General features: G+C 34.8%; 1 protein-coding gene across 1 annotated transcript in view; it reads right to left on the reverse strand.

Moving 5' to 3' along the window:
• The window catches only part of LOC142224627 (uncharacterized), a 10,808-nt gene extending 2,837 nt beyond the window's left edge, over window positions 1–7,971 (reverse strand). Inside the window, exon 1 of the mRNA XM_075294408.1 lies at window positions 7,962–7,971. Within this exon, the coding sequence (XP_075150523.1) occupies window positions 7,962–7,971 (10 nt within the window). The remainder of the gene's footprint in view (window positions 1–7,961) is intronic.
• Window positions 7,972–13,620: the final 5,649 nt, after the last annotated feature.

Consider the following 13,620-nt stretch of genomic DNA (forward strand, 5'->3'; position numbering starts at 1 on the left):
TGCCGAAATAAATTCGAAACAAACATATCTCTTTTCCTATGCCACTGTCAAATCATCGATTTGAATTCACGAAGCTTATGTACCAATCCATGATGGAGGGTACATAAGCTTCGGCCTGGCCGAACTTACGGCCGTATATACTTGTTTATACTAACATTGTGTTTCATCCCAGGGCGATAGCCGATTTAAATTTTAATTCTAGAGTTTTTGTAGAAGTACAAAAAATTGTTTCCATTAAAGTATTTGTATCTGGAAATGCAAACTTTTATATAGCTCCCAGCAAATTTTAAGTAGTTGAGATGGTAACACAAATGTTTGTCTACATAGAGGTGAAGGGTATAATATAGTCGGTTCCGCCCGACTTTAGACTTTACTTACTTACTTGAAATCCCTTTTTGATAATGACAGTTGAAATCTAGTTAACGTAGATTTTGTAAGTGTAATATGAATGAGGTATAAGGCGGCTAATGCCCTAGGATGGAAAAAAATATGACAAACATTTAAATATGTAGGAATTTGTAGGCGACTTGAATTTTTAGGCGAATTTTTGTATTGATATTATGATTTATCGGTCGATAGATATGTATTAGAAGTGTACGAAAATTCGAGCCATTTTAACAAGTTTTTATCTTAGCAGTGGCTATTTTACAAGGAAAATGTTGGTATTTTGGCCATTTTTGCCGAAATCAGAACAACATATATATGGGACCTATATCTAAGTCTGAACTCTGTTGTTTCGTCCGTATGTTTGTGTTGGAGAAGGTGCATCTCGGGGAGCCTTCTCCGTTTGCTGTTGGTCCGAGCCGGGATAGAGGAAAACCGCGGACCATGGTATTGTTCAGTCTGCCGAAACCTGATCCGCCACCGTTGGGTTTCGGTGAGGTGTAACCGGTGCTTGGAGTGGTTGCTCTTCAGGAACTGCTCCGGCCTAAAATCGCTGCGGGAGTATACTCATACTGACTACGTGGCAGGATGCTGTGCTAACGACAGCTGCAGTGGGTCGTCAGACTAACATATGCGGCCCCCCGACATCTCGCGTACAACAATATTCTCCGCCGCAGCATCTCGTTTTTGCAATTTAATTGCAACGGGCTCCGAGGTAAGATTAGTGAGATCGTTGACTTTATGAATGGGAAAAGGATAAGGGTCGCGGCGATCCAGGAAACTAAGCTGAATTCCACCTACAGTCTACGCCATTGTGATGGATACAATGTGCGACGAAAGGATCGCACAAGTAGTTGAGGAGGTGGCCTGGCTTTCATATTACACCGTTATATTACACCGGGAGTTATACTCCCGTTATATATATAAGTTATACTCCCGTTTACGTGAAATTTCACATAGATAGCAGAATTATTATTCTAACTATGCATGTCAAATTTAGTCAAAATTGGTTAAGATTGTATATAGCTCCCATATATACGTACACCAGAGTTGGGGAAATATGGTAGACTGTTTCATATTTTAGACCCATTTTCAATACGATTTTCCTCCAATTGACTGGATAGTTTCCTCAGAGAATACAAATATGGCCAAATTTTGTTAAAATCGGTTCAGATTTAGATATAGCTCACACACACATATATATATATATATATATATATATATATATATATATATATATATATACATATATATATATATATATATATATATATATATATATATATATATATATATATATATATATATATATATATATATATATATATATATATATATATATATATATATATATATATATATATATATATATATATATATATATATATATATATATATATATATATATATATATATATATATATATATATATATATATATATATATATATATATATATATGTGTGAGCTATATCTAAATCTGAACCGATTTTAACAAAATTTGGCCATATTTGTATTCTCTGAGGAAACTATCCAGTCAATTGGAGGAAAATCGTATTGAAAATGGGTCTAAAATATGAAACAGTCTACCATATTTCCCCAACTCTGGTGTACGTATATATGGGAGCTATATACAATCTTAACCAATTTTGACTAAATTTGACATGCATAGTTAGAATAATAATTCTGCTATCTATGTGAAATTTCACGTAAACGGGAGTATAACTTCTGCCCCCCTGGTCATATGAGTGCAAATCGGGCGAAAGATGTATATCGGAGCTATATCTAAATCTCAACCGATTTCAACCAAATTTGGCACAATTACCGATACTACTAAACGTACTCCTAGTGCGAAATTTGAAGGAAATCACGGTACAACCCTGGATTTTGAGGCCATATAAGTTCAAATCGGACGAAACAAATATATGGGAGCTATATCTAAATCTGAATCGATAAAAGTACCGCTTGTGCAAAATTTGAAGTAAGTTAGGGCAAAACTCTGGCTTTTGAGACCATATAAGTTCAAATCGGGCGAAATATATATATATATATATATATATATATATATATATATATATATATATATATATATATATATATATATATATATATATATATATATATATATATATATATATATATATATATATATATATATATATATATATATATATATATATTATATATATATATATATATATATATATATATATATATATATATATATATATATATATATATATATATATATATATATATATATATATATATATATATATATATATATATATGTGAGCTATATCAAAATCTGAACCGATTTTAACAAAATTTGACACATTTAAAGATACTATTAAACGTACCTCTTGTGCAAAATTTGAAGCAAACCACGGCAAAACTCTGGCTTTTGTGGTCATATAAGTTCAAATTGGACGAAAGATATATATGGGAGCTATATCTAAATTTGAACCGATTTCAATCAAATTTACCAAGCATTGGTAGAATATCAATTCTACCCTCTGTGCAAAATTTCACGAAGATCGGTAGTAAACTTTGGCCTCTGTGGTCATATGAGTCTAAATCGGACGAAAGATGTATATGGGAGCTATATCTAAATCTAAACCGATTTGGCTGATATTTTGCAAGATTTTCGAGATGCATAAAATATTTGGATGTACGGTATTTCAAGAAAAATCGGTTGATAAACATGCTAACTATGACCAAATCGGGGATAAATATATATGGCAGCTATATATATATATATATATATATATATATATATATATATATATATATATATATATATATATATATATATATATATATATATATATATATATATATATATATATATATATATATATATATATATATATATATATATATATATATATATATATATATATATATATATATATATATATATATATATATATATATATATATATATATATATGTATATATATATATATATATATATATATATATATATATATATATATATATATATATATATAATATATATATATATATATATATATATATATATATATATATATATATATATGTGAGCTATATCTAAATCTGAACCGATTTTAACAAAATTTGACACATTTAAAGATACTATTAAACGTACCTCTTGTGCAAAATTTGAAGCAAACCACGGCAAAACTCTGGCTTTTGTGGTCATATAAGTTCAAATTGGACGAAAGATATATATGGGAGCTATATCTAAATTTGAACCGATTTCAATCAAATTTACCAAGCATTGGTAGAATATCAATTCTACCCTCTGTGCAAAATTTCACGAAGATCGGTAGTAAACTTTGGCCTCTGTGGTCATATGAGTCTAAATCGGACGAAAGATGTATATGGGAGCTATATCTAAATCTGAACCGATTTGGCTGATATTTTGCAAGATTTTCGAGATGCATAAAATATTTGGATGTACGGTATTTCAAGAAAATCGGTTGATAAACATGCTAACTATGACCAAATCGGGGATAAATATATATGGCAGCTATATCTAAATCTGAACCGATTTTTTCCAAAACCAATAGCGATTGTCTCTGTCCCTTGAAACGGCCCTATGCCAAATTTGAGGACGATCGGACTTAAATTGCGAGCTGTACTTTGTGCACAAAATTACATATACAGACAGACGGGCATCGCTAAATCGACTCAGAATTTAATTCTAAGCCCATCGGTATACTAAAAGATGGGTCTATGACCACTATTTCTTGGCGTTACATACAAATGCACAAACTTATTATACCCTGTACCACAGTAGTGGTGAAGGGTATACAAATTCAAAATAAAATTATTTTATAAAAAATTTTTGAAATATTCAATTTGCATCAAAATAATGGCGGAAAAGTATCGAAATAAATGGTCCTCATAAATGATGGTAATTACTTTAATTCTTCATATTTCCAAGTATACACGGATACATTTCTAGATTTTTTCTACTTTAAGTTTCCCACTTGTTGAACAATTTTTCAATTTGACTGACAATCAAAGTGGCGACTGACATTGTTGTTTCTCTATGACCCCATAAAGTATATATATTCTGGGTCGTGGTGAAATTCTGATTCGATCTAAGCATGTCCGTCCGTCTGTTGAAATCACGCTAACTTCCGTACGAAACAAGCTATCGAAACTTGGCACAAGTAGTTGCTATCGATGTAGGTCGGATGGTATTGAAAATGGGCCATATCGGTCCACTTTTACGTATAGCCCCCATATAAAGGGACCCTCAGATTTGGCTTGTGGAGCCTCTAACAGAAGCATATTTCATCCGATCCGGCTGAAATCTGGTATATGGCGTTGGTATATGGTCTCTAACAACCATGCAAAAATTGGTCCACATCGGTCCATAATTATATATAGCTCCCATATAAACCGATCCCCAGATTTGGCTTGTGGAGCCTCTAAGAGAACATATTTCATCCGATCCGGCTGAAATTTGGTACATGGTGTTGGTATATGGTCTCTAACAATCATGCAAAAATTGGTCCACATCGGTGTATAATTATATATAGACCCCATATAAACCGATATCCAGATTTGGCTTGCGAAGCCTCAAAGAGAAGCAAATTGCATCCGTTCCGGCTGAAATTTGGTACATGGTATTGGTATATGGTCTCTAACAACCGTGCAAGAAGTGGTCCACATCGGTCCATAATTATATATAGCGCCCATATAAACCGATCCCCAGATTTGGGTTGCGGAGCCTCAAAGAGAAGCAAATTTCATCCAATCCGGTTGTAATTTGGAACATGGTGTTAGTATATGATTTTTAACAACCGTGCCAGAATTGGTCCATATCGGTCCATAATTATATATAGCCCCCATATAAAACGTTCTCCAGATTTGACCTCCGGAGCCTCTTGGAGGAGCAAAATTCATCCGATCCGGTTCCAATTAGGAACTTGGTGTTAGTATATGGTCGCTAACAACCATACCAAAATTGATCCAATCACACAAAAATTGGTCCATATCTGTTCATAATCATGGTTGCCACTAGAGCCAAAAATAATCTACCAAAATTTTATTTCTATAGAAAATTTTGTCAACATTTTATTTCTATAGAAAATTTTGTCAAAATTTTATTTCTAGAGAAAATTTTGTTAAAATTTTATTCGGTTCATAATAAAATTTTCATCATTGTCAAAATTTTATTTTGTTCAAATTTTATTCGGTTCATAATCATGGTTGCCACTCGAGCCAAAAATAATCTACCAAAATTTTATTTCTATAGAAAATTTTGTCTAAAGTTTATTTCTATAGAAAATTTTGTTAAAATTTTATTTCTGTAGAAACTTTTTGTCAAAATTTTCTTTCTATAGAAAATTTTGTCAAAATTTTTATTTAGAAAAATTTTTATTTAGAAAATATAGAAAATTTTGTGAAAATTTTATTTCTATAGAACATTTTTTTAAAATTTTATTTCTGTAGAAAATTTTGTCAAAATGTTATGTCTACTTTTTCAAACTGAATTATATTCGTATTGGATCGATCTTTTTTGATTTAATATATACTACGTATGGACTTACATACAATTTAGAAGATGGTGTTAAGAGGTTTTAAGATACCTTGCCATCGGCAAGCGTTACCGCAACTTAAGTAATTCGATTGTGGATGACAGTGTTTAGAAGAAGTTTCTACGCAATCCATGATGGAGGGTACATAAGCTTCGGCATGGCCGAACTTACGGCCGTATATACTTGTTTTTAATTTGTTATCTAAAAAAGGAAATAGAATGGAAAACATTTTGTGTTCGTCTGAAGCTACAAATATTTGAAACACCAATGTTCGGATTCTTCACAAAAACTTCAAATTAAAAGTGCAAAAATATATATGACAACGATAATATTTTTATCAAATCTTGTGAAAACTAGGATAGAAAAGTTTTAAACTATTCGCAAGAAATTCATGAATTGCGGAACGAAGAACTGCGTGCCGCGTGAAATGCCTTCAGAGCTCCAAACACCGGTACCATTACTTTCATTGGTGTCACAACATGTCTCATACGTACCATATATGAGGTTATAATAATTGCTTTCAAAACACGCCATTTGCTGCTGTCTATATAGTTACTGAAAGTTTTATGCCAACATTTGAAGTATCGCAAAACAAAATACTTATTGCACTGAAAAAAAGCATACTCGGTTCCAAAGATTTTGTCTTTACTTTAAAAAATTTGGTATTGATTCCGAGCCAAAGAAGCGGAGAATACAAGTAAGGATACTTTTAAGACACAATTTTCTTTTAAATTTAGGTTTTGTGTACTTGCTTCTAGGAAGCAAATTTTAATTTTTCGCTTTCTCAGCTTTTTTTCTTCATATGCTATCAAAGTCCTTTAAAAACGAGTTAACGGCAACTTTATTTTCCAAATTAGGACTCGACTTCCAGTAGAAATTATGCTATGTTTGAAGTAAAAAACTTCTTTACAATAAAGTTTTGAAAAACATGTCCTATATTTGAACGATTTTTTGCTTTGTAGTCCAGATGCAAAAAGACAACAAATTTAAAGACAATTTCATTAAATTTAAAGAATTTTTCTGAATTATTAAAGTCAAGTTGACCTTAGCCTATAAATTTTTGCTTTCATGTTAAGATACCAATTTTTAAGTCAAATCACATAATTATAAGAACAATACGACTTCATTGAAAAGTTTATCGACTTTTGGACAACGAAAATAACTTTATTTTAGAGAAATGCGTCTTCTATGCGAATCAAAATTTGTATTCGTATTTTAAAGACATGAAATCTTTGACCTCACGACAATATTTTTTTCAGTGTGCCTATTTCTGATGAAGAATACAAAATGTTGCAGATATATTTCCTTGGCAATTCTGAATTGGTAAAATTATTTATTTATTTATAAATACAATTTATGAAATATATATAAAAGGTGCAGGGTAACTAAGACCATACGCAATGGGAGCATCAATTTTGGAATGAGGACAAATCGTCAAGATGTGGTCAACCGGCAAAACTGTCCCACAAAATGAGCAGAACAAGGGATCCGGGCGGGTATTAAAAAGTGCCTTGCCAACCCTAAGGCTGCCTAATAAAATTCCATCCGATCTGCTGAGTGTAGAACAATATGATCTTACACCAGAAGGGTATACACTTTTTAGGAAGGCTTCTGAGCGTTCCCAGCTATCCTGTCTCCTAAATTTACGTATAGAACGAAACTGATGTATGGGGAGTGTGGTGGTGTCTTCTCAATCCGTGAACTTCTCAGAGCCTCCCTGGTCGAGTTATCAGCCTTCTCATTTCCGACAATTCCTATATGAGAGGGAATCCATAGCAGCACAACACAAACAGAAGAAGCACTAATGTTAATTATGCTATCGTAGACATTGTTCCTATTTCTCACGAGAGCCGTAGCCGCGCTAACTTCGCGGCTCCAAATTCCAAATGACACACATGTCTATCCCATAAAAGATTCCGTGAAAAAGTCAAACCTAGTATTCTCATTTCAGACTTCACTGGAACAATACCACCTCCTAAAGACAAATCAACGGAAATACACATTCTCTTTCGGCAAACGTGAAGGACCTCTGCCTTACCAACGGGCATAACGGCATCTGACATTCGTGACCACTCTTGTACGCTATCATTAAGTACCTCTAGATTCACCTGCACATCACCCTGGCTACCAAATGAAACAACAAAAATGTTGTCATCAAAAATCCCAACGAAATCTATACCAGGAATGCATTATATGGCTCTTGCTAAAGAATTTGCGTAGATAAAGGGTGGTTAAATTGTAAGGGCCGATGTTGAATGTGAACCACACCTAAACGCCAAGCTTTTTTCCGAATTTTATTTGACATTTCTCTATTTCAGACTTACTCAATTTGAACCATGGACGTCGTGAATGGGCAGAATGGTTCCAAGAAAGGGCAACAGTGGATGATCAATTTTCGAAGAAAATCATCTTCAGTGATGAGGCACATTTTCGTCTCAGTGGATTCGTCAATAAAGAGAATTGCCTATTTGGGCAAATGAGAATCCAAGAGTGATTGTCGAAAAACCAATGCACCCACAAAGAGTGATTGTTTGGTGCGGTTTATGGGCTGGCGGCATCATCGGGCCGTATTTTTTCCAAAATGAGGCCGGTCAGGCAGTTACTGTGAATGGTGTTCGCTATCGTGAGATGATAACGAACTCTTTATGGCCCGAATTGAAAGATATGGATGTGAGCGATATGTGGTTTCAACAGGACGGTGCCACTTGCCACACAGCTAAAAAAACAATGGCTCTTTTGCGCAACAAATTGAATGGCCGTGTTATCTCACGTAATGGTGATGTCAATTGGCCGACAAGATCATGTGATTTGATACCGTTGGACTTTTTTCTTTGGTGTTATTTGAAAGAAAATGTGTACGTCGATAAGCCAGCAACAATTCAAGAGTTAAAGGATGAGATAATTCGGCACATTAACGGCATAGATCCTCCATTATGTCTCAGCGTCATCGAAAATTTGGACCATCGGATGAAGGTGTGCCACCGAAGTCGCGTAAGTAATATCAATATATCATTGTTGTCGCTAACACCAAAACCGGATAGATCGAATATTTGTAGCTAACTTAAGTAGTTTGTTCTTAAGTAGATAACTCATATAATTTTCGGAGTGAAGCGTCACGCAAACAGCAAAGCGCCATTTTATCCAGAATAAAGTGGTAATTAGCTTTGCCGGACGCATTCTATGTCCTTTAGAAACTTAAAATTATTTTAGTTTTTTTTGCTTGCCAAATTGGTTAAGATTTGAAATATTTTATCTAGTGGTTTCCATACCAAAAAGTGAGTCACTTATATTTTCAATTGAATTGTGAATTGCATAAAGAATTGTATTCTTATTTTAGGAATTTTAATATAAGAAAATTTGGTTGAAATAAATTGGGTTTTATTTGAATCAGACTTTCTTTATTCAAAATCTATTGGGAATCATTAGCAGACACAACATCTTAAAATTCTTTTTGGCCATCAAGCTTTCTTTATCCTTCAACTTACACTGACGGAAGAAAAATCTAATCACCAGTAGCCAATCGCAGTAAGTACTAATGGAGGGTCAACAAATTATTTTTGAATGTCCACTTTGTCAAAATACACTTGACCAAAATTCGATAAAATGCACGAACTGCCAAACTAGTTATCATGCCACATGCGTTAATGCTACTGAAGGTGACACTCTAACCTTCAAATGCGGAACATGTGTGTCGGGGCAAGAGGATAACATCCCACCTATTTCGGAAGACGGTAGCCGCCACTCACGGCGCTCAAATGAGTCCCAATCGAGGTTTATACAATTAGAACTTCAACGTTTAGAGGAAGAGAGATCTTTGCAACTCACCCTAAATCAACAATATCTTGAAAAGAAATACAAATTGCTACAGCGGCAAGAGGAAGAACGTTTAACTGCCACTTCATCTCAGCGGTCATATGTACCAATATCCAGTTGCAATACTTACACTTCCATTCCGATAGGTCACTCGAATACACGGGTATTCAACTCTAGATACCCAAACTTTTCGAATTTAACCTCTACACAATATGCCAACGCCCAAAATTCGCATATGAACTTGCCACAACAGCCAATGCACACAACTATGCCACATTTTTCGGGAAACTTCGTCTACACAACACAATTGAATCAGAGTCAAATACAAGGAATTACCAAACTTCGGTGGGCAGCCTGAAGATTGGCCCCTTTTTTCATCCACCTTTGAATGGTCAACACAAATTTGTGGATTTAGTGATAGTGAAAATTTAATTAGATTGCAAAAGTCCTTGATCGGGGATGCTTTAAAGAATGTTCAACACATGTTGATTCATCCATCTAACGTCTCTTGGGTAATGTCGATAATTCAGCTTTTATATGGGCAACCTGAGAAAATAGTTAATTCCATTAAAAATCGCATAAGGTCGACACCTCCTGTCGATGAAAAACACTTACCTTCCTTTACTGCCTTTGCAATAAATGTTAAAAGCTTAATTGCAACAATTGAGTCGTCAAATTTGTTAGACGAAATAAATAATTCGTCGCTTTTACAAGAATTGATACAAAAAATTCCACCATCATATCAGCTGCAATGGGAACAGAAAAAATTGAAATTGAGGAATGAAAACAAAAACCCCCAACATGTACGACTTCGCTAATTGGATATTTGATATAGGAGTCTATGCCAGCTGTATAACAGTTGAAAACTCGTATACAAGAAGCATAAATAGAGATAAAGAGCACAGCAACTCCAGCGACAAGAATAAGAGAGCGTACGTGCATACTCATAATGAGGGGCGCAAGTGTTTTGTTTGCAGTGACGTTGACTGCGTAGCTATTGGATCGTGCTCCAAGTATCGTTCTCTTGGCAGAGCAGATAAATGGGAGATTGTGAGGAAGCATAAGCTTTGCAAAAACTGTTTGGGCAGACATAATGGGGAGTGTCGGAAGAAGACGCAGTGTGGGGTACATGGATGTCAATATTATCATCACTCCTCTTTACATAGATATTCTACTAACGACGATAATACCAATAAAAGTTTTCGGGAAGGAAAATACTATTGATACTTTCGCCTTCATTGATGAAGGCTCATCCATAAGTTTAATGGATGAAACACTGATTGATGCATTGGGAATGACTGGAATGGCCAGCCCATTGTGCCTTAGGTGGGCCGGTGGTACGGAAAGATGTGAAAATAAATCAAAGTTGCTAACGATTCACATTTCAGGTGCAAATAATGAATCCATATTGCTTAATGTACGAACGGTGGCATCGCTAGATTTGCCAATGCATTCGCTCGATTACTTGGACATGGTGCAAAAATTTCCCCACTTAAAGAACTTGCCAATTCAGAGTTATTTTGATGCTAAGCCAAAAATATTAATAGGCCTTAACCACTTCAATTTAGTAACATCGTCTAAAATAAGGAGGGGACTTCCAGGCCGATTGCTGTCAAAACTCAAATCGGATGGTTAATATATGGTACTATGGAAGGCGATACAAAGGCAAGTACACATTTTAATTATTAAATTTGCGAATGTAGCAGTAGGGAAGTAGAGATTGAAGGTCTTGTTAAGAGTTTCTACGCCCTGGATGATAGGGAAAGACGAGGAGCGTTCCCTAATGCTACTTAAGAAATTTACAAAGCAAAGACCAGATGGCCATTTTGAAACACTTTTACTATGGAAATTTGACAATTTTGATCTCCCTGAGAGCTATAGCAAAAAAAACGCCTAGTATGTCTAGAACGTAAATTACAACAAAATCCAGAACTTTATGCTGTTTTTAAAACCACTATTGCAAAATATCTTGCTAAGGGTTATATACGTAGACTTGATATTGAAGAGATAAATGCTGGTGAAAAAAATATGATATTTACCAATATTTGCTGTGTTTAATAAAAATAAGCCTGGAAAATCTCGAGAGGTGTGGGATGCTGCACGATCGCATGGAGTGTCTCTGAATTCATTTTTGCTAAAAGGTCCCGATATGCTAGCTTCTCTTCCAGCTGTGCTGTTTTCATTTCGGCAGAAATCTATTGCAGTATGTGGTGACATCGAGGAGATGTTTCACCAAATTTATATTAGACTTGAGGACCGTGATGCGCAGCGTTTTTTGTGGCGTGACTGCAATCCTAATATAGAGCCATTTGTTTTTGTAATGGATTTTATGATTTTTGGAGCTACTTTTGCTCCCAGCATTTCTCAATATATTAAAAATACCGATGCGGAGAAATTCGAAAATGAGTTCCCTCTAGCGGTAAAAGCTATAAAAGAAAGCCATTATGTCGATGATTTTTTAAGTTCATTTGACACACCAGAAGAAGCTGTAAAACTTGGAAATACCCGTAAATCTTTCGGACAATGGTTTCAATGGGTTAAAATATTAGAAAACATTAAAGAGATAAAGATACACAGATGCTATTTGAAAGATTTTCCTTCATACCAAGGGGTTGATGTCCAATTGCACATCTTTGTGGATGCTAGTAAGAACGGATATGCCGCCGTCTGCTATTTTCGATTATTATTTAACGAAAGGGTTTCCTGCACTTTAATCGGTTCAAAGGCCAGAGTTGCACCACTTAAAACAACGTCCGTTCCCCGCCTTGAACTTATGGCGGCTTTGGTGGGAGCCAGGTACTCAAAATATATCTGCGAAATACATGAAATTCCGATTTCAAAAAGGTTTTTTTGGTCGGATTCACGAACAGTTTTAAGCTGGATTAACTCCACCCAAAGAAAATACAGCCAATTTGTGGGCTTTCGAGTAACAGAAATATTAGAACTAACGTCAATGAATGAATGGCGGTGGACTCCAACAAAGCACAACGTAGCAGATGAAGCTACTAAGTCGGCGAAGACCCCTCGTATTTCAAGTTCAAGCAGATGGTTTAGAGGACCTGATTTTTTGTATCAAAGCGAAGGAAACTGGCCAGCAGTTAGTAACCACAACGAAGAAACTTCGGAGGAAATGATTCAAGTTTCACTTAAAATTTCTGTACCCTGTAAGGTCATCGATGACGAAAGATTTTCTAAATGGATTCGACTTTTACGAGCAGGGGCGTATATTTATCGTTTTATATATAACGCTCGTACGAAAATTAAGGAAACGGGGGAACTAACACAGAGAGAACTGAAAGTGGACGAATATTTTCTTATGCGACAGGCTCAAAGCGAAAAATATTCGTGTGAAATATCATGCTTGCAATCAAACGGATCAATATCAAAATCTAGTGATATCTACACAAAATCACAAAAACTGGATGAGTTCGGGGTTTTGAGAGTAGAGGGTCGAATTGATAATGCAAAAATTTTGCAAGATTATATGTATCCCACAATCTTACCAAGGTCAAGTCACGAAGCTTATAATAATGGATGCACATTGCAAATATCATCATTTAAATCACGAAACTGTTGTCCACGAACTTCGTCAGAAATATTCCATCGCGAGACTTAGGGCAACGTATAAATCTTTAATTAAAACGTGCCAGTGGTGTAAAATAAGCAAGGCAGTTCCACAAACGCCTCAAATGGCGAAGCTGCCACGAGCTCGTCTAGCATCATATGAGACCCCTTTTACATATACGGGCTTGGATTTTTTTGGACCTCTCATGGTTATCGTAAATAGGCACAAAGAGAAAAGATATGGGTGCCTATTCACATGTCTCACTATAAGAGCTATACCCATCGAGCTTGTTCACTCTCTTAACACAGGTTCGTGCATA

Source organism: Haematobia irritans, chromosome 2 (assembly GCF_050003625.1).
Source record: "Haematobia irritans isolate KBUSLIRL chromosome 2, ASM5000362v1, whole genome shotgun sequence".
NCBI lineage: Eukaryota > Metazoa > Arthropoda > Insecta > Diptera > Muscidae > Haematobia > Haematobia irritans.